This window comes from Hemibagrus wyckioides, linkage group LG04 (assembly GCF_019097595.1).
Source record: "Hemibagrus wyckioides isolate EC202008001 linkage group LG04, SWU_Hwy_1.0, whole genome shotgun sequence".
NCBI lineage: Eukaryota > Metazoa > Chordata > Actinopteri > Siluriformes > Bagridae > Hemibagrus > Hemibagrus wyckioides.
The window spans coordinates 20,882,251-20,903,893 of NC_080713.1; the positions used below are offsets into that span (position 1 = coordinate 20,882,251).

The 21,643-nt window shown below is 40.1% G+C and overlaps 1 protein-coding gene across 2 annotated transcripts in view; it reads left to right on the forward strand.

Moving 5' to 3' along the window:
• zgc:173742 (DNA topoisomerase 1) overlaps window positions 1-21,643 on the forward strand; it is a 63,849-nt gene that overhangs the window by 17,441 nt on the left and 24,765 nt on the right. Inside the window, exons 7-13 of one of the 2 annotated variants that reach the window (XM_058387195.1) lie at window positions 6,360-6,450; window positions 8,299-8,429; window positions 8,507-8,622; window positions 10,229-10,350; window positions 15,391-15,513; window positions 17,953-18,140; window positions 19,204-19,348. In XM_058387195.1, the coding sequence (XP_058243178.1) occupies window positions 6,360-6,450; window positions 8,299-8,429; window positions 8,507-8,622; window positions 10,229-10,350; window positions 15,391-15,513; window positions 17,953-18,140; window positions 19,204-19,348 (916 nt within the window). The other variant, XM_058387196.1, reaches the window with a different exon arrangement.

Genomic DNA, 21,643 nt, shown 5'->3' on the forward strand with positions numbered 1-21,643 from the left:
GATGGGTAGGTAGAAGAATGGATAGATGGATGGATAGCTGGATGGGTAGATGGATAGATGGATGGATGGGTAGTTGGATAGATAGCTGGATGGGTAGATGGATGGATGGGTAGATGGATGGATGGGTAGATGGATGGATGGGTAGATGGATGGATAGATGGATGGATAGATGGATGGATGGATGGATGGGTAGATGGATGGATGGGTAGATGGATAGATGGATGGATGGGTAGTTGGATAGATGGATGGATGGGTAGTTGGATAGATAGCTGGATGGGTAGATGGGTAGATGGATGGATGGGTAGATGGATGGATGGGTAGATGGATAGATGGATGGATGGGTAGATGGATAGATGGATGGATGGGTAGATGGATAGATGGATGGATGGGTAGTTGGATAGATGGATGGATGGGTAGTTGGATAGATAGCTGGATGGGTAGATGGGTAGATGGATGGATGGATGGATGGGTAGATGGATGGATGGGTAGATGGATAGATGGATGGATGGGTAGTTGGATAGATGGATGGATGGGTAGTTGGATAGATGGATGGATGGGTAGTTGGATAGATGGATGGATGGGTAGTTGGATAGATGGATGGATGGGTAGTTGGATAGATAGCTGGATGGGTAGATGGATAGATGGATGGATGGGTAGATGGATAGATGGATAGATGGATGGATGGATGGGTAGATGGATAGATGGATGGATGGGTAGTTGGATAGATGGATGGATGGGTAGTTGGATAGGTAGATGGATAGGTAGAAGAATGGATAGATGGATGGATAGCTGGATGGATAGATGGATGGATGGGTAGATGGATAGATGGATGGATGGGTAGTTGGATGGATGGGTAGTTGGATAGATGGATGGATGGGTAGATGGATAGATGGATGGATGGGTAGATGGATAGATGGATGGATGGGTAGATGGATAGATGGATGGATGGGTAGATGGATAGATGGATGGATGGGTAGATGGATGGATGGGTAGTTGGATAGATGGATGGATGGATGGGTAGTTGGATAGATGGATGGATGGATGAGTAGTTGGATAGATGGATGGATGGATGAGTAGTTGGATAGATGGATGGATGGGTAGTTGGATAGATGGATGGATGGGTAGTTGGATAGATGGATGGATGGATGGATGAGTAGTTGGATAGATGGATGGATGGATGAGTAGTTGGATAGATGGATGGATGGGTAGTTGGATAGATGGATGGATGGGTAGTTGGATAGATAGCTGGATGGGTAGATGAATGGGTAGATGGATGGATGGGTAGATGGGTAGTTGGATAGATAGCTGGATGGATAGATGAATGGGTAGATGGATGGATGGGTAGTTGGATAAATAGCTGGATGGGAAGATGAATGGGTAGATGGATAGGTAGATAGGTAGGTAGATAGATAGATAGATAGATAGATAGATAGATAGATAGATAGATAGATAGATAGATGAATGGGTAGATGTATGGGTAGATGAATGGGCAGATGGATAGATAGATGGATGAATGGGTAGATGGATAGATGGATGGATGGGTAGTTGGATAGATAGCTGGATGGGTAGATAAATGGGCAGATGGATAGATAGACAGATGAATGGGTAGATGAATGGGCAGATGGATAGATAGCTGGATGCGTAGATGGATAGGTAGAAGAATGGGTAGATGGGTAGATAGCTGGATGCGTAGATGAATGGGCAGATGGATAGATAGCTGGATGGGTAGATGAATGGGAAGATGGATAGGTAGATGGATGGGTAGATGAATGGGTAGGTGGATAGATAGATGAATGGGTAGATGTATGGGAAGATGGATGGGTAGATGGATGGGTAGATGAATGGGTAGGTGGATAGATAGATGAATGGGTAGATGTATGGGAAGATGGATGGGTAGATGAATGGGAAGATGTATGGGTAGATGTATGGGAAGATGGATGGGTAGATGAATGGGAAGATGGATGGGCAGATGGATAGATATATGAATGGGTAGATGTATGGAAAGATGAATGGGCAGATGGATAGATAGATGGATGGGTAGATGAATGGGCAGATGGATGGGTAGATGGATGGGTAGATGGATGGGAAGATGAATGGGTAGATGTATGGGTAGATGAATGGGCAGATGGATGGGTAGATGTATGGGTAGATGAATGGGCAGATGGATGGGTAGATGTATGGGTAGATGAATGGGCAGATGGATAGAGATGGATGGGTAGATGGATGGGTAGATGGATGGGCATATGGATCGAGATGGATGGGTAGATGAATGGGCAGATGGATCGAGATGGATGGGTAGATGTATGGGTAGATGGATGGGTAGATGAATGGGCAGATGGATCGAGATGGATGGGTAGATGTATGGGTAGATGGATGGGTAGATGAATGGGCAGATGGATAGAGATGAATGGGTAGATGAATGGGTAGATGGATGGGTAGATGGATGGGTAGATGAATGGGCAGATGGATCGAGATGGATGGGTAGATGAATGGGCAGATGGATAGAGATGAATGGGTAGATGTATGGGAAGATGGATGGGTAGATGAATGGGCAGATGGATAGATAGATGAATGGGCAGATGGATAGATAGATAGATGAATGGGCAGATGGATAGATAGATAGATGAATGGGCAGATGGATAGATAGATAGATGAATGGGCAGATGGATAGATAGATGAATGGACAGATGGATAGATAGATGAATGGGTAGATGTATGGGAAGATGGATAGATAGATGAATGGGTAGATGTATGGGAAGATGGATAGATAGATGAATGGGTAGATGTATGGGAAGATGGATAGATAGATGAATGGGTAGATGTATGGGAAGATGGATGGGTAGATGAATGGGCAGATGGATAGATAGATGAATGGGTAGATGTATGGGAAGATGGATAGATAGATGAATGGGTAGATGTATGGGAAGATGGATGGGTAGGTGGATGGGAAGATGGATAGATAGATGAATGGGTAGATGTATGGGAAGATGGATGGGTAGGTGGATGGGAAGATGGATAGATAGATGAATGGGTAGATGTATAGGAAGATGGATGGGTAGGTGGATGGGAAGATGGATAGATAGATGAATGGGTAGATGTATAGGAAGATGGATGGGTAGGTGGATGGGAAGATGGATAGATAGATGAATGGGTAGATGTATGGGAAGATGGATAGATAGATGAATGGGTAGATGTATGGGAAGATGGATGGGTAGGTGGATGGGTTGTCGGATGGCTGGATGGCTAGATGGATGGATTGATGGATTTATGTGGCTGGATGGATGAATGTTCCCTCTCATTTTATTTTGATTGATGGATTTATTTTCAGTCTAACGTGTATTCTGTGAATCTAAAGTGCCATTTTTTCTCCATCTTGTCCTCCTCTACAGGGGTCTGCATTTTTACTAAACATTTCTTGCTCACAGCTTTGTTGAGAACTAGCTCAGCTTGTTTTAATTTGTTTTTCTGCATCACTAGTGCATGTTCTGCTTTCCGCTAGTCTGCAGTTAATCCTGTTTACCTCCTGCGGCTTGTGTAGCGACAGCGTAGCGGAGTTAAATCGGCACGTTCAGTTCACAGGAAGCCTCGCTTAACCTCCTTGTTTCCACCACGTTGCATCCGAATGTGCGAGCGTGAGCAGGCAGTCAACCGGTGCAGTGAATCTGCTTAGAAATACAGCTGTTGAGCCTTGTTTAGAAAAATCACTCAACCTGACACGGGTTCGCGGCGGCTCTTTATGTTCTGCTTGACGTGGACTTACTCGCCGTACCGAAAGTGGCGTGTGTCATTCAGTTCATAGTTCTGTCTTGTGTTGCTGCTGCTGTGATTTCAGCACCAGAATGGCAGCATTGTTTAGAAAACGTGCCGTTCTCTTCATGTCAAATTGCATATTGTCAGCTAAGAATAACCTCAGTGGGAGGTGGATGGTTAGCGAGATAGCAGGGCTCAGCAATCAACTACTGAAAGTCTCATGTGACAGACGTCTCGGCTTCTCGTAGTCGTGTAACGTCAGTCAGGAGTGGACAAAAGGGTCACTCAGGCACCTGAGGCAAGATTTTTATCACTCCAGGATTTCAAGTTGTTTTTGTGATTGTTTTGTGCGGCCTGACGCGCTCGATTTTGCTGCAGCTTTTCCCTAAATTTGCAATTCACTTTTTTAACGCTTTTCTTTTGTGAAAAACCACTGGTGAAACTGCATTCAGGATTCTTCCTTTAAACTACGACCAGTACTTTTTTTTTTTGTATGATAGATGTTCTCATGTTTCACACATGAGTTGAAGAGGGCTTTGGCTGAATGCATGGTGCAAATCTTCCTCACCCACATCTGCTGTAATAATATAAAAAAAAAAAATCACAGGCTCCTCCAAATATTGCAGTTTGCTTGGTTTTGCCTTAATTTCTGCAAACCTGGAGGCACTGTATTGTGTTTGGCTTATTATTATTATTATTTTTTCCATGTTTTTTTTTTTTATTTGTAGACCCTATAATTTTTTTATTTATTTGGAGGACAGATAGTTTCAGTAAACAGAGAAAAGGGGAAAAAAAGTCCTGCTGCATGCTGGCTTATGCAAAACGAAAGTTTTCATTTGGTTTGTTTGGTTAAAATATGATACAATGCTGAAAAATATCACCGAAATAGTCAGCGATTTAAATCCACAAGGTGATTAGGAAAATGGGGATTACGAAAACTTTGTGAAAAATCACACCATATCATTCTGTATGTACAGAACAAAAAACTAAACAAAAAGCTCTTCGTCAAATCCACTGTTAGTTCATTTTAACAAGCTTTCCTGACATGTGTTTTAATCATGATGCCGGATGAAGTGTGTAGTAATTGTGATGAATTCACAAAGGGTCATGGATCTCTGTACAGAGAGAAACAGTATGCTGAACAGACAGGAAATAACAGTGTTTTATGCCTTTATTTTGAATAAGTCAGCAGTGAGGTAAAGTGAGGCAATGCACTCTGACTCAACCCTAGAAGTAACCAGTATGCACTTTTGAACCTGAAGGTGTCATCTGTCTGACAGTAGAGTTGTTATTATTATTATTATTATTATTATTATTATTATTATTATTATTATTATTATTATTATTATTGTTGCTGTTTTTGTTATTATTGTTGTTGTTGCTGTTGTTGTTATTATTATTGTTGTTGTTGCTGTTGTTTTTTATTATTATTATTATTAATGTTTGTTTATTTAGCATGAATGGATGACAGTCTTTTCAGAATCAGGAACAGTTATGTGACAAAACCAAGCACCAAAAAGCTGCCCAATTCAATTACATTTATTTCTATGGTGCTTTTAACAGTGGACATTGTCTCAAAGCAGCTTTACAGAAATATAGAAACACCAGAAAAAATTTTATATAAAGTTTAAAGTTAAGTTACTATTTTATCCCAATTTTGTCCCTAATATGATATGAGGAAGAAACCTTGAGAGGAACCAGGCCCAGAAGGGAACCTCATCCTCATTTGGGTGACACTGGATAGTAAATATTGTAACTGTTGGTAATATAAACGTACTTGCACATTATGCATATGATTGACAAAGGCACCAACCTGGCTGGAATATTACCTTGCCTGGGTGATACAGCAAGAAAGCCACAACAGGTAGCTAAAACCTTCAGCAGCAACTCATGTCTGGGTTATAAATACAACATGCTACATAAATACAGTGTACTGCCTGAATCTGTGAAAACTGCAAGATCTGTTAAACTCCCTTCCAGTGAAGACATACACAGAATTACTTTCTATGAGAACTGTACTCGGTAGATCACTTTGGTTGAATGCATGTTGTGGTGATGACCCATGGCATGATCCAAATCTGGTGTCATTTTTTATTTTATTTTATTTTGTTTTTGGTGGGACTGTGTTGTGTCTGGATTATTAGGCTGTTTGTGTCTGGGTTTGGGTGACCTGATGTGTTTTGGCTCAAATCGGCAGAAAATCTGATGTAACTTTAAAAAACTTCGAGTATTGCAGACTTCTCTTGCTTTTTATTTATTTATCTTATTTATCTATTGCTTAATTTCTGTGGTTGCAAAATTGGGCAGTTCTGGAGGAACAATATAATATAGATATGTCTACCCAGAACTCCATTTCCTCTCTGCAGGAAGAGTTGATTTGTTTAGGCTCTTCTAATGCACTTAAATTCCTAGATGGCTGTGTTATGTTACATTAGCTAGCACTTTTTTGTAAAGCAACTTAAATATTGGACTGAATCTTCCAAGGTGTTCAGTGTGATAGCTAAGGAAAGTACAATTTGTCCACCCTCGAATGTACTATGATATAATCAAGTTACGTTATATTATGTGTGTATTGTGTTAAACGAGTTGCCGTACTTACTGTCCATCAGGCCTAAGAAGAAGAAGAAAAAAGCCTCACAGGAAGGAGACGGAAGCTCTGGTCCGGAGAAAACGAAGAAAAAGGCGGAATCAAAAAATAAGGTAGACCACGCCCCTTAATAGACACTGAGACATCGAGACACGGTCACAAAATACTGAGCTGCTGCTAATGGACTTAAAAAAACAATCCATAAAGATTATAGCGTCTGAAGTCCCACAGTGAATAAGTGATTTAGTCAGTCAGGCTAATGAGTGTCTAGAATTGATTTGTGCGAGGGTTTTTGTCCAATTCTTTCCCGAATTATTTCGTTGACGGACGTTGAGCAGACCACGTTACAGGAAGGGCCAATTTGATGAACAAATTAAACGGTCATTAAGCATTTGATTGAAGCTGGAGCACAATGTATAGTCAATTTAACAAAAAAAGAGAAACGCTCCTGACCCTCACTGCTTGACTTTATTAAAGGCCTGCATTGACTTTGGTGCTTATAAATCCTGTGCTGAAGTAGGGTCATACAGAAAAGAGCACAGAGCTCGGTCCTCATCTGTCCTCAAAGACTGAACACAGGCAGGGATTGTTTAGACATGAAGCTGATTATCGAAAGATTATAACTAGAACAGCATTTCATAGGCCACACACACAGTGAGGGGAAAGTAGTAGTAGGGCATTTTTGATTTTGCTCTTTATGGTGCTTTTAACACTGGGCACTGATTTCTTACAAGAAATTTCCATTTGTGTATTATGGAACTGATTGCCATTCAGGGATTTTTGAAGCTTTTAGCTCTGTAGCTGTTCCACTTTTGCATTTTCCTGTCATTTTGTTTTTTTTAATGTATTTGTTTATGCATACTTTTTTGTTCAAATTGCTAAGTAAAAAAAATTGTATGTGTCTGTGAGAGAGAGAGAGAGAGAAAGAAGGAGAGAGATACTGGTTTGAAATACCATAAGGAGCCTGTTTTTTTGTTTCCTGTCTGAGGCAGGGGTAATGAACTGTTCTCATCCCTTCCTCTGTTTTACTGTATCCCTCTGCTTCTGTCCTCCTTTTTTTGGTTAATTAGTTTGTTGGTTTATAAATATATATAAACAAATTAAACCAATTAAACAAACCTAAAAAGTTTTATATATATATATATATATATATATATATATATATATATATATATATATATATATATATAATATAATATAATATAATATAATATGGATTTGAGTAAGGATTTGAGTGAGTTTGACAAGGGCCAAATTGTGATGGCTAGATGACTGGATCAGAGCATCTCCAAAACTGCAGCTCTTGTGGGGTGTTCCCGGTCTGCAGTGGTCAGTATCTATTAAGTGGTCCAAGGAAGGAACAGTGGTGAACTGGAGACAGGGTCATGGGCGGTCAAAGCTCATTGATGCACATGGGGAATGAAAGCTGGCCCGTGTGATCCGATCCAACAGACGAGCTACTGTTGCTCAAAATGCTGAAGAAGTTAATGCTGGTTCTGAAAAGGTGTCAGAATACACAGTGCATGATGGGGACCAACACAATAATAGGCAGGTGGTCATATATATATCCAGTATACACACACACCACTTGTGTTTCTTTACATCACCTACATAAACAAACATGTTTTGCATAAAATCATTCAGTTGGAAATCCTGATTTCTGTAAGTTAGGGCGTGTTTTATGTAAGTGAAATGTATATGAGGGTTAATAGAGGTGTGCTGTACGTGTATGATATGAAAATAAGGCCTAAAGAGAAGTGGGGATTGCCCTCAAATCACTGCTAGTTTTGATGTTCCATGAGCTCAAACCTATTTATCTTGTTTCCACACAGCTTTGATGAATAAGGGCTGTGCTGAGGTGATAACCCATTTGTGTATGATGCCGTTTAAATAAACAGCTTTGAACTTTGTGATCAAGTGTTATAAGACATCATGGGCTGTGGCTGTCTTCAAACTTTCAGAAGGTGAAGAAGGAGGAAGAGGAGCATCCTGTCGCAGCAAAGAAGAAGAAAAAGACGAAGGAGGAGATCGAGGCAGCCAGGGCTCTCAAGATCAAGAAGAGGGAGGAAGAAGAGCAGCAGAGATGGCGTTGGTAATGTGTTTTGTGTAATGTGTGTCTGTAAGAGCGTCTTGGTCTCTGCAACTGAAACACACTTTCTGTTATTCGAGGTGGGAGGAGGAGAAGTATGAAGATGGTGTCAAGTGGAAGTTTCTAGAGCACAATGGGCCTTATTTCCCTCCCGAGTACCAGCCGCTCCCAGACAACGTCAAGTTCTACTACGACGGTGCATCGTACTTTCCTACTTTCTTTATTCTCTCACACTGAGATGGCACAGGTTCGGAAAAAGCCGGCACTCTTGTACTGTATCTGGGGAAGATGTAGGATGTATTGTTTTAGTAACCGTGTACTTCAGAATTTTAATACAGCCAATCGACATACTTTGTGAAACTGGAATGATTGACAATTGCTGGAAGCCCCGCCTTCCTCCATGTTCTTATCTAGGCTAGATTTTTACGCTTGAAAGACATGCTGAAACTCCACCCTCACTTTCTGTCAAGGTGATGGGAGAAAGTTTTGAGTCCTTTAATTCGAAATAAAATCTTTCAATATAGCGACTCGCATTAGACCAGTTTATAGTTAAGTAAGGAGTAATACATGGCATATCGTGGACACATCCACAAAGTGGACTATTTTCATAAAACAGCATGGCCAGCAGTGTTATTCTGCTTGCAGTAGTTTGCTATTAACTGATGCAATTTAATTTATTGATAATGTATCCACATCTCTTTCATCTCTCTCTTGTACATTCTCTTTCTCTCTCTTGCTGATTGAATTATTAATTTTTTAATTATTATTATTATTTTTTTTATCTTGGAACTTGTTCAAACCATTTGAACAGAAACAGTTCAACAGTGTTAATGTGTGCAGGACAATAGACTGTATAGTAAATAGACTAATTGTTACAAAACGTGTTTTGGTTATGGTTTCAGTGATCTGTGAGTGAATAATACTGTATATTCCGTTATAAGTAATGTATTAAAAATGTAATATTTGTTCAAGGTTTTTACTTTTATCTGAAGGTATGCCATGAGGAACTGCCTTTTTTTATTTATTTATTTTTATTCATAATTTCCTTCTTCTTCTCGCTGGGCACAGAGCCCATTCTGAGGTTTGCCCTGTCCATGGTCTGGGTCAGTTGCTCTCTGAAGACTTGCTCCCTCTGTTAATATCCACTCTGTCACGGACAATAAAAAGCTTCTTTTAAAGCATGTGGTTAGTCCAGAGGGCAAAGCTCATTCGTCTTGTCTGGGTTGTAACTGAGAACATGCTGGCTTTTTTTTATTTGGAGTTTTGATTATTCCTGTCACAGGAGCAGCTCCCTGGAATGCATTTAAGCAAATATGTGCTCAGTTAAGCCGTTAGGTTTGTCCATGTATTATCCTTTCTCCTTGTCTTTTACCCATGAGGGCAATGCAAATAACAACAAATAGCATATTACTCACAAGACGGTGTTACCGCCTCAGAACGCAAGATGCATAATAAAACTACACTCCCTGTCATCAAGCCGGACTACCTCTAAATAAATGCGAGCGACTGTAATGGAGACTGCTTTTACTGCAGTGAAAATATTGTAAATTTTCTTTAAAGGAACATAAAACCTAAATTGTTGTTCTGATGCTTTTGAATTCAGAAGTACATTAGGTAGATTAATCAGAGCCATTTTGCCAACCTGAATAGCTTTTTCACATCAATTGCCGACCCACTTAATGCACCTAATCGTTTGCACTTAGTAAAGAGTCACCATTGTGTTTTTTTTTTTTTCACCTCGCCGTATTTGTCGTTGCATCTCGTTAAGCCTGACGTCTCCGGTGTGTGTATTTGTGCCGTAGGCAAGCCTGTGAAGCTGAGCTTGGCTGCAGAAGAAGTTGCTTTGTTCTTTGCTCAGATGCTGGATCATGAGTACACCACTAAAGATGTGTTTCGTGACAACTTCTTCGCAGACTGGAGGAAGGTAGGTGGAGATGATTCACTCGCCTCCATATGGACCGATAGATGCATACTGTGATGCTGAAGCGCATGCCAGTGCTGAGCTTTAGAGCATTCTCGCACGCACTGGAAAGCATGCACATTTCTAAGCTAGGTATAGACAACCTGGAAAATCTTCATGAAATGGCTAGGACTGCACATAATTGTGCACTTCTGCCATTGGCATTTTGTGTATACACCATGTTTAAAATAGTAAAGATTAGTGAGAATCATGCTCTAGAGCTGATTCACCAGGACAGACAGTCTACCCAGGCTTTGACAGATCAATAACCCAGGAGATGATGATGATGATTACGATAACGATGTATGGGCTATGGGCTTGTGCGATATCAATTTTCTTTTCATTTTCCTCATTCACCATTAAAAGAATTGCAGTTAACAAGTAATCATCCAAAAACTACGACCTAAACAAGAGCCAAAAACGAGCCTTTCCACCAGTTTTAAGGAGTGTAGGGGGAAAAATCGTCTTGCCAGCTGTGCATTCAGGAACTGCTTGAAGGCAGCAGCAATTAAAAAAGGTATTAATGTGCAAAAAAGCAGTTTAATCTGCCAAGTGCTTACATTTTCTTGAATGCTGAAACCAAAAAAGTGTTTTAAATATTTTCTTTTCATTCCCTTTTTTTATATTACAAGTAAGATTTTAACCGTTTTGAAAATCTTCTGCTAATTAATGTAGTTATATTCTGTACACGTGTATATATTGACTATATACGCTGTGTAAAATGTAGCCCTGGCCATCACACATACATGTGCACACATCTAGAACATCCCTTTCCAGATTTAAACTCCCTTTGCTTGTATAATAACCTCCACTCTTCTACAAAGGCTTTCCACTAGGCTTGGAAGCGTGGTTTAGGGATTTGTCCATTCAGCCACAAGAGCATTAGTGAAGTCAGGCACAGATTTCTGGCGAGGAGGCCTGGGATCCAGTCAGCTTTCTAATTTATTCCAGAAGTGATTAGTGGAGCCGAGGTCAGGGCTCGGTGTGTACTTGTTTAATGTTAGCTATGTCGAACGTGCAGTGATGGATCATATTTCATATTAATCACACAAGTCACCCACACAAGTCGTCTAGTCGAAAGCATGTGAGATTGGGGTTCAGGGATGGAGCTTTCAGAAGATATAGGTTAAAAAGACTGCACTTTTTTGGTATATTTTTCTTTTTTGCTATAATTGTATCACACTAGCTTACTACACTCGTTGCTATATTAATGTTTAACAATTATTAAAATGAAAATTTTGTATTAGTCACAGTCTGGTAGTCGCCAGAGCTTTTCTGCTTCTCTTCTACAACATTCAGTTAAAGAAAAAAAAAAAAACACTACTCTTTATCTGAGTAGTCGGTGTGAGACACTGCAGCTTTAACACTCGCTCCTCATTACGACTCCCATTGCCCGCTGCAACACACATTGCCTTTTAGTCAGATTAATTAGCATGCAGAAATGAAATGTGACCTTTTCAGAGGTGGAAACATGTAGGTGAGTGGACGAGCTTCCAAGATAACGTAAAGAGCAGCACAAACCGGACATAACCAGACACTCGGCCACCTTACGGTCTTGCATTGGGGGGGGGAAAAAGGTGCTAGCCAGGCTAAAAAAAAAAAAAACACACAGTGTGTCTCACTATACTTTATTACATTATTAGTTACCATCCTTACAACTAGGCTGTACATTGAACTTGTCCTTTCTCAGTAATAACTTGTCCACCCTCGCTATTTATTTTAGTTTTATTTATTTATTGCTTTACTACACGAGGCCTCTTCAGAATCATTTTCTGTAAATCTTAGCCTTTGCTGCATAGTTTGAAAACCTGACCAGATTTATCTAACCCTCACACTTTTAAATACTATTTTGGCTTCATATAATTGTCCTGAGTTTGGGTTTTTTTGAAGTTATTTTCTGTATTGTAAGTGCAGAGGGCAGGATGAGAGCTAGTGCATGAATGTAGTGATTTTGACTGTTGCATGATTGTTGGTGCCAGATGGGCTGGTTTAAGTATTTCTATAACTGGTGATCTCCTGGGATTTTCAGAATTGGTGTTAGTATTGGTGTGTGTGTGTGCGTGCCTTCTCAAAAAAGTTCATAAAAGTTTCTTTTAAAATGCAATATATGTAGTGTGCTACATCTTAGAAATGTGTTGAAGAATCTTTGTTGTATACTTTACTTCATATCAGCTGTGTAGTAGCGAAATTTAGTCCACCACATATTTCAAAGCATCTGGTAAAGCTGTAGTTCATTTAAAAATAAAAAAGTGAGCAGAAGGAAGAGAGCATGCTTTCTCATGGCCATCCTACAACAGTTGGACTTGATTTGGAAACAAAACTGTGAAAAAGTGATGCAAAACTTCAGCCCTAAAATGGTGCTTTGCGAGAAACGGACCTTCTCACAGCGCTAGAGAGGGAGAGGTTAAAGCAGCTTGAAGCATTGTGCACTTCAGCTAAATGAAATCAATCTGGTTCTTCAGCAGACAAACATTAAAAAGGATCAAGTGGAAAGTCTATTCATTCTCGTTAAGCTGTAGATACAATAGAGATTTGGGATTGGAACAAGCTGCAGTGTCACATTTGAAGTAGTACTGCATTAATGATTTCACGATTTTTCCATTAATCTCTTCATATGTATGGCCGACCAAGAAAGATTATTGAACTTTACATTTATTTCCCCTCGTTCTTCAGGGTCCCCCCCCCCCCTTATCATTTCAGATAGATTCTTTTGGAGTTCAAAGACGTCTTCGGAAGTCCTCTCTTTTTTTTTTCCTGGTCAGATATGCACGCCTGACTGAGAAGAGATGGATGATGGATGGTTCACTCGGAGGCGGGAGGGGGGGGGGTTACCCGACCCGAGCAGGGCCTACAGCCTATCATGCAGAATTAATTTCGTGCTGCTTAGCGCTCAATGCTCTTGAAAATGCGATTTGTATAAAGGCATTGATATGCTAATCCAGACAACTCACCCCCCCCCCCATACGAACAAATCCAATTTAACTTTTTTATTATAACACCGAAGCCTCGCCTCGCCTCAGCGAGCACAGTCTCCGCCCACTGCTCCGGTGTCAGTCAGAGAGTGAGCGAGGAATTGAAAGATTGAAAGGAGAAAAGGGAAGAGAATGATGTACAGGCACCTGATATCGTTACGTAACCTGAATCTGAGAAATGATAACCCTGATCTCAAACATGAAGCAAGAACCACTGAGCACTCGCACCACAGGCCTGTGATGATGACTGTTTAAATATTTTTTTTAAAAATATACTAAATCCGACAGTTTTAATTATGGCCTTTATTTATTTATTTATTTATTTATTTAAATGAGCGCTATTTGGTTTAATTCCTGATTAAATAACTAGTTCAGTGCCGTGACTTGAGCACAGCTGCTGTTGAATTGAATGCATCTCGGCACGCGTGCGGCGCACCGCAGTCGCTTTTTGAACACCGCGGCTTCTGCGGCACTGAGCAAACAGTAATGAGAAAGCAGAAGGTTAAGTGGAAGTGCACACTAGAGAGTGTGCACAGATAGGGGTGATGTGTCGATGTGTTTTAGTGCTCTCGCTAATTAGCTCACATTAAAGACCCATTTGCACTAATGGGATGCACAAGACCAGGCTTACGCAGTGTAGATATTCCGTGTACTCTATACACCAGGGTTATACAAGTGAAATCTGTTCAGGTAATGCCAAATTCTTCGCCTACTAAGCCTCAGGTAAGCGACTGAAAGGTGACAACTCAGTGCTTGTTAATGTAGTAGTATTTTGCAACTCATTCCATGCCCAAGGAAAAAGAGAAAGCAGTTTATCATTAATGATTAGCTATAAAAAATTTTTTTAAGTTTTTGGTTCATAAAGTTTCACCTTACCATTTTTGACCAGATGCGTTTACTCTGAACAGATGCATCACCTGTCTGAAGGTGGAGAGAATGAACACACTTCTGTCTGTTTATTTTTGAACGTTCTTGTCTTTATATCAATCATTTCTATTTTTTTTTTTTAGTTTATGAAAATGAAAACTATATGAAAGTCTTCCCAAGCTCATGCCTCCGGTTTAATGAGCTGCCTTCAGTAACATAACTGTGATAAAATGCATGCGATTGAATCAACCACAGAACCAGAGCTTGTTCATGTTTATTTGCCTGCCCCCTCCCCCCCAAAAAAAACATACCTTGATGACCTCTGCTCTAAATTTTTATACACTTTATTTTCTAATTGAATGCATTGTATGATTTATACAAATTGCCCAATCCACTGGCGCTGAGGTCATGCTGCGATGATGTCAAAGCTGATTTATTCATCATAATGGCTCTTTGAGCTGCTGCATGTGTCAAAAAGGCCAAACACTTTGCAGTCCATTTCACTCCTCGTCCTCTGCACCTCTCTCTCTCTCTGGCTTATGCACGAGCTGCCCCAGGGGTGCCATTGGGGTGTGTGCGTGCGTGTTTGTGTGTGAGCGAGTGCGCACACAAGCAAAATGGACAGCATGAGGCAGAGGTAGAGAGGAATGGGGTCACACTTTTGAGAGAATAAAATTGAAATTGCATGTTCGAGGTCCCCTGGTGCCAGCCCCCAGGCACGGAGATTACAGTGATTCGCTGTTAGGGAGACATTTAACAATGTGAAAAAGAAACATTGTGATATATAATACAACCAGGACCACGTTAAATCGTCCCAGGAGCCGTGACCTTCCCCACGGTTCCAACCGCTTCTGCCCTTCTGTTTCCCTGCCCTCCTGTGCTCTAGGGATGGGAGTGATCATTAGCGATGAGGCAGGTCAGTGCTCTGATTTTCTCCGGTGGTTCGGATTAGCATGAAGATTTGCGGTCCATTAAGGCGGCTATTAACCTCCTATTACTTTACACCGATGCAGGGAGCGTATTTTAAATCCTTAGCTGCTCTTTCATTTTATAAAGATACAGTTACCTATGACTCACTGTTCTAGGATACCTGTGTTTCTTTTCTGTGTTATCAGGGGATGTAACTCATTATTGGAGTCATTGATTGGGGTGTGTGTATATGCAGGAGATGACTCTGGAAGAGCGGATGCTGATCACGGACCTCAATAAGTGCGACTTTGGTGAGCTGCATGCCATGCACCGTGAGAAAGTGGAGGCAAGGAAGAACATGAGCAAAGAAGAGAAACTGGTGTGTACTCCCGCCTTCACATATGAACATTTCATTAAAAAGACAATCAGACCAGGTGTTTCTTTTGCCATCCAAAGGTTTTTGATATTATTTCAGGCATCTGTTAATTTACATATGATTAGGAATATACACCAATCACCTTCGCATCTTTTCCTTGAAAGGCAACCCATGAGGCATGTGCAAGTGTAGACAAACGAGGCATTTATTAGCTATATGCCCCACTGGACATATAAAAGCTGTAATGTGTTGCCCAGTTCCTTGGTAACCTTATTAATTATGCAGAAAGGTGGTAGGTGATATAAGATAATAACATATGGACAGCTAGTTAGTTGCAGTAATACAGAGTAAGGGAAATAAATATGTTAATGTATTCCAAAGGAGAGGATGACTGTGCATTATTATTATTATTATTCTCTTTTATTATTATAATCTTTTATTATATGATTTTTATTAAGAAATAGCTTGAAATAAAAAAGTTGTTGACAAATATTTTGGCTATAATCTGTGGTGAAGGCTTTTATGACACTTCCAGAAATCATTCCAGACTCATCATGCATCAGGACATAATACGCACACACACACACACACACACACACAAAAAAAAACATGACGCAGTGCATCATGGGAGTCTGCAATTCACATCATGTGTATGGGCGTTCTATTAATTATGCATGTGTTTGAACAATTGCATTGCTTGAACACCAGAGGTCCCAATCTGTCTACAGCATGAAATGTATAGAGCGCACTCTGATAGCTCTGGATGGCAACAACTGACATGCATTACATGTTATACGGTTACACAGCCACATTATAACAGCTGAAAAGAGCTCTCTATTAGCTTTCAAGTGACAGCAGCCCCGTGCCGCTGTGATCTACAATGGCGGTTAAAATGATGCTCCGGGTGCTGCTACTGAGTGCTGATGTTTGTTTCAATCGATCATTTTCTCCGGGTAAGAGACTTTGTATATTCCATCAGATTTTTATTTTATTTATTTATTTTTTTTAAGAGTGGGTGAACCTGTAGTATCATTAGTTACAATATAAACCTTATTTAGATATTAAAGTGACTATTTATATAGTCTTAGAAGTGAATCGTTCAGCCAGTGACTGGTTATCTCCCTTTTACTCGCTTTTCTTTATTATTTGTGACTGTCAATTCTATAGCAGGTCTTAAAGGAGAATTCCACTTTCAGAACAACAATTTGAAAAACATTTACTCACCCCCTGGTCATCCAAGATCTCCATGTCATTCTTTCTTCAGCCGTAAAGAAATTATGTTTTTTTAAAAACGCAGTTTAGGATTTTGCTCCATATAGTGAACTTCTGATTAAATGCAGCTTCAGAAAGCGCTAAACGATCCCAGCCGCGAAAGAAGGGTCTTATCTAGAGAAGCGATCGGTCATTTTCTTATAAAAAGAAAAATTTTATGCTTTTTAACTACAAAAGCTCATCTAGCACTAGCTCTAGGATGCGCGTCCATGACACTGCGTACTACGTAATCACGTCGAAAGGTCACAAAAATAGAAATCGGTACCTCACAAATTATTCCCCCGCCATCCACTCATTCGTGGTTAGGTATTTTTTTTTTATTTATTTATTTATTTATTTATTTATTTTTAATCATTAAATTTCTTACTCCAGTGTACTCTTTTTGTGTCCTAGTGTTACTCCCTTAAAAATATTTTCAACCCCTCTCCACTCGCCGTAAATCGCAGTACATCACGGGACCTCCGATCTGAGGTTCACTCGCTCTTATTACAGCCTTATTGGACTACTGTTGTTCTCTGTATGCTGACCACCTTCAGACTGCCTTATCGCACTTACAGCCTGTGCACAATGCAGCAGCTAGATTTCTAACAGGAAGCAAAAACACACAACATATTTCCCCTCTTTTGGCATCTCTTCACTGGCTTTAAGTTCTGTTAAGTTCAGAACTGATGATAAAATTGTTATTTATGTATAAATGTAGCACTTGTCTAGCTCCACGGTACATTATTGACCTTTCCCCCCATCCTTACTCTCCTACCAGAAAGCTAAGATCTTGTAATCATTACCTTCTGTCTGTCGCTGAATGTTGTACTAAGACAAAAGGGTGAGAGAGCATATTGCTTACTCCCTTTTAATGTGAGGTTTGCTCTGTTTTAGCACTTATCTTAAAAATTATATTCATTTTTTTTCTCATGTTGTTATTTAATGACACAATGTGATCTTATGTACAGCACTTTGGATCAAGCATTGTTGTCCTGAAATAAATGAATATTGAAAAGTTCACTTGACTATTGCTTGCTGTGTCTCTACAGAGGGGACATGGACTACACAGTAATCTTATACTGCTGCAAACACATAACACAGTAAACCATGCTGGAAAAATGCACAGATCAACATAGCACTGCAGACCAGAAGTAAACTAAGCTGCTCTTCTATTTCTCTATACCTCAGCTTATTAAAGAGGCCAATCAGAAGATTCTGGAGGAGTACGGCTACTGTATGCTGGACCACCACCGCGAGCGCATCGGCAACTTTAAGATCGAACCTCCAGCTCTCTTCCGAGGCAGAGGAGAACATCCTAAACAGGGCATGCTGAAGAAGAGGCTTCAGCCGGAGGACGTTATCATCAACTGCAGCCGGTAACAGCACACAGGCTCAGAGGATTCAGCTGCGGGGGGGGATAGCAGATCTTGTGCTAATCTCTTCTTGTGCTGTATTCTGGCACAAGTTTCTTCAGGACAGTACTATGTGCTTGCGCTTGCAGTTTTTTTTTTTTTTTTTTTATAACGGATGCTGCTACGTATTTGTTTGAGTGTATAGACGTAGCAGCCTGCAAAAACCCTTGAAATGATGAACTTTTGACGTTTTCTCCTGTATATACCGTTGGGGAAAACTTCAGGTTCAAGTATGTTAATCTTTCACACTTTTTTCAGTCACATGAAGTTCACACAAGTTGGAACCTAATACGCTTATGGAGAAACACGACCACTAAGTTTCCAAAGAACGCTAGGTTTGCAGTGGAAAGTTTCTCACTTTGATTTGTGCACACTAGTGTAGGTCGTGGCATTTAAACCCAAGCCTCATCACGGTCATCATCATCTCTGTTCACGCTACTGCTGGGAAGATGATCAGCGTTCATTCAGTCTGCGTTGTTCTGTCGCTAGGTCTATTTTAAGTCGTCACTGTTTTATTAGGTCACTTTAAAACCTTTGGTCTGCTGTGTTTTGATGATGCGACAGCTGTAGTAAGCATGGCACGTAACAATCCGAAAGTCTGATGAAATCTCCAGAAAATCGCACCTAGTTGGCAAAGGCTTAGACACGCTTAGACGTAATGACTGTTTTTACCACTGCGGATGTTTTGCAGGCAGACTGCCAAGGGAGTTGTTCACATAACTTGCATGGCATTTAGTTGAAATATATTTGTGTGTTCTGAAAGTAAAGACGTTTTTGGCCATACCTGAATTCTATCACAGCGACCACCATTGTGTCATACTGTATAAGGTTCTAGGCTTGAGGCGTACCTGATAGGTGGCACTGTTATCTTTTCTTGCTGTTTAAGTCAAATATAGACGAAGGTCTAAATTTAGCCAAGTTTTCTAAACTAAAGGAATGTCTACATGCAGATTTCTTCACACCTAATAGTGAAATAAATGTGAATTGTCAAACTATAATCATTGAATGTGATTCCACTGCACTACAGCGATTCCCGTATCCCAGTGCCCCCTGCTGGTCACAGCTGGAAAGAGGTACGGCATGACAACACGGTAACCTGGTTGGCCAGCTGGACCGAGAACGTCCAGGGTTCCTGCAAATATGTCATGCTGAACGCAAATTCCAAACTGAAGGTATTCTCATCCTCTTACTCTTGATCTTTCTTCATCCTCACCCCCCCCTCCTTTTTTTTTTTTTTACCCCTCCTCCCCTGTCTTCCTCCTCACTTATTTCCCTAAGCATGTCAATCTGTATTTGCCCCCCTTGGTTAATAGATTAGTTATGATGACATTTAGCTGTAGTGCCGGGTGCTGGTTAATCAAAACAGACCAGAGAGCGAAGTGTTTTCTGCGCCAGCGTGTTTCATCCCGTCCGCCTCGCCGCATGCTTCATCTTGTCATTTGTCTCGCTCCATTCGCCGCCTTTCTCACACACAATCAAATCAGGATGCAAAGCAATCAATTCCATCATTACTCAATTACCCACATGTCACAATAAGCGAGGTTATTCCCACAGGACTGAAGATTTAGAATGAGTTACGAGCTGTACCTTCTTCTCTCCTTTCTTCCATTACTGCAGCTCTGCCTCACTGCCTGCGACTTCTTTATTCTCCCGACCACCCCCACCCCCCCGCCCCCCGTGCCTACTTTCCTTTCTATAGCCGAAAGAGCATACACAATGTCAGTTTGTCAGTGTTACTGTGGCAACATGTAATATAGGGCAGACGTGTGTATATGTGTATAGGGCAGACGTGTTGCTAGACCATTAAATTCCTGCATTTAACAGACTTAATGCATAAGCTGATCTCTGATACAGAGGTGGAAATTAACTGGCAAAGACACAAAACTGAAGTAAACACAAAATTAATTATTTATTTACTTACATTTCCGGAGCATGTGTGTATAGCTTGGAATTGTAGAAAAGTCCCACTGTGGCTACGTGCAGTCAGTGCAACACTTTGTAAATCTTGTGTTTAAGTGCTGATTTGACAAAAATAATGTATCCTGGCACTTTTGTATCTGAGACATTTCTGTGATACATGATGCATCATGAAATATAAGGTTACTTTATGTCGTGTATCACATTTGATCCGTTACGGTTCTGTGTACGCTGCCGGGGAGGGTTTAATCTCTTGCGAATCTTGTTGCAGGGCTGAGTTTGATATGTTGCTATGGTGCAGGGGGGGGCAAACAGGATCAGTGCTTATTTATTAACAGTGTTAACTGATATAATTATATCAGTAGCGGACCGTCAGGGCCAGCAAGGCCTTCTCTGCTGGCCTAAACAGCAGTGATCTGAATCACTGACTTGCATTTTAATATATTTAATATATTTTTCCATGAATGTGTATTAAATTATTCCCAATAGTCTATTCTCTACATTTCATAGCTTTTCTCTCGGTTGCGCTGCTTCCAGTAGTGTATATTTATGATAAGAGTATTTATCCAATCATATTTCAGCTAGTGGCTGACATCATGTATTGCCCGGCCATAAGGCCTTCAGAATTAATAATGCAGGCACCCGGAGCTTAAAATAAGTGGCAATGAAACTGATCCATTAACCAATCAGATTTCGAGTTGGCGTCACTGGGGCCATCTAGCAGGCATACGATTACATCAGCAATTTCACGTCTTTTGATTGGATAATTGGAGTAGTCAGAGGCAGTGAACTGCACAAACTAAATAATATATATATTTTAACAATGGCTGACAGAGGAGAAGAAATCGATTTGGTCGCAGACATCCTTACAAATTCATTTTCAAGGTGGACTTTTCAAGAAAATCCTTTTGATTCTTCAAAATATTTGGTAAGCTTTTTCAAGAACCATTTATGCTTTTGGGTTTTCTTTTTTTCTGGGTTTTCAGTTTGCCTTGATTCCAGATCCCCGGGGTGGGCTGTGGGTTTTTTTTTTTTTGCTGCAGTGAAAGGAAACTTGTGAGACTGAATTGTGTTAATTTGTTTTTTTGCTATATGTAATGTAATTAATTTTATTCATGTTCGCTATAAGAGCCTGTGACACAACGTACTGTTATACAGTGTTTCTATATTCACTGTGTCTCATTTCGGATGCTGCGTCCTCCGGAGATTGCAGTTTGCTGCATACGGCATCAAGAATGTATTTTTTGAGAAAAGTAACTGTAATAAAATGGACTATTCCTTGTGAGGTGTGATACTGTAGACTAATTTCTTTTTTACTTTATTTAACGGTTGATTAGTATCTATTGCCGTTGCCATGATGCTATAGAGGTGGATTAATTCAGGAAGGACACCAGTGAAGGCCTAGGTGTGAAATGCATGGCATATATATATATATATATATATATATATATATATATATATATATATATATATATATATATATATATATATATATATATATATATATATATATATATATATATTAGAGGCCATGCATTTTTATATTATTA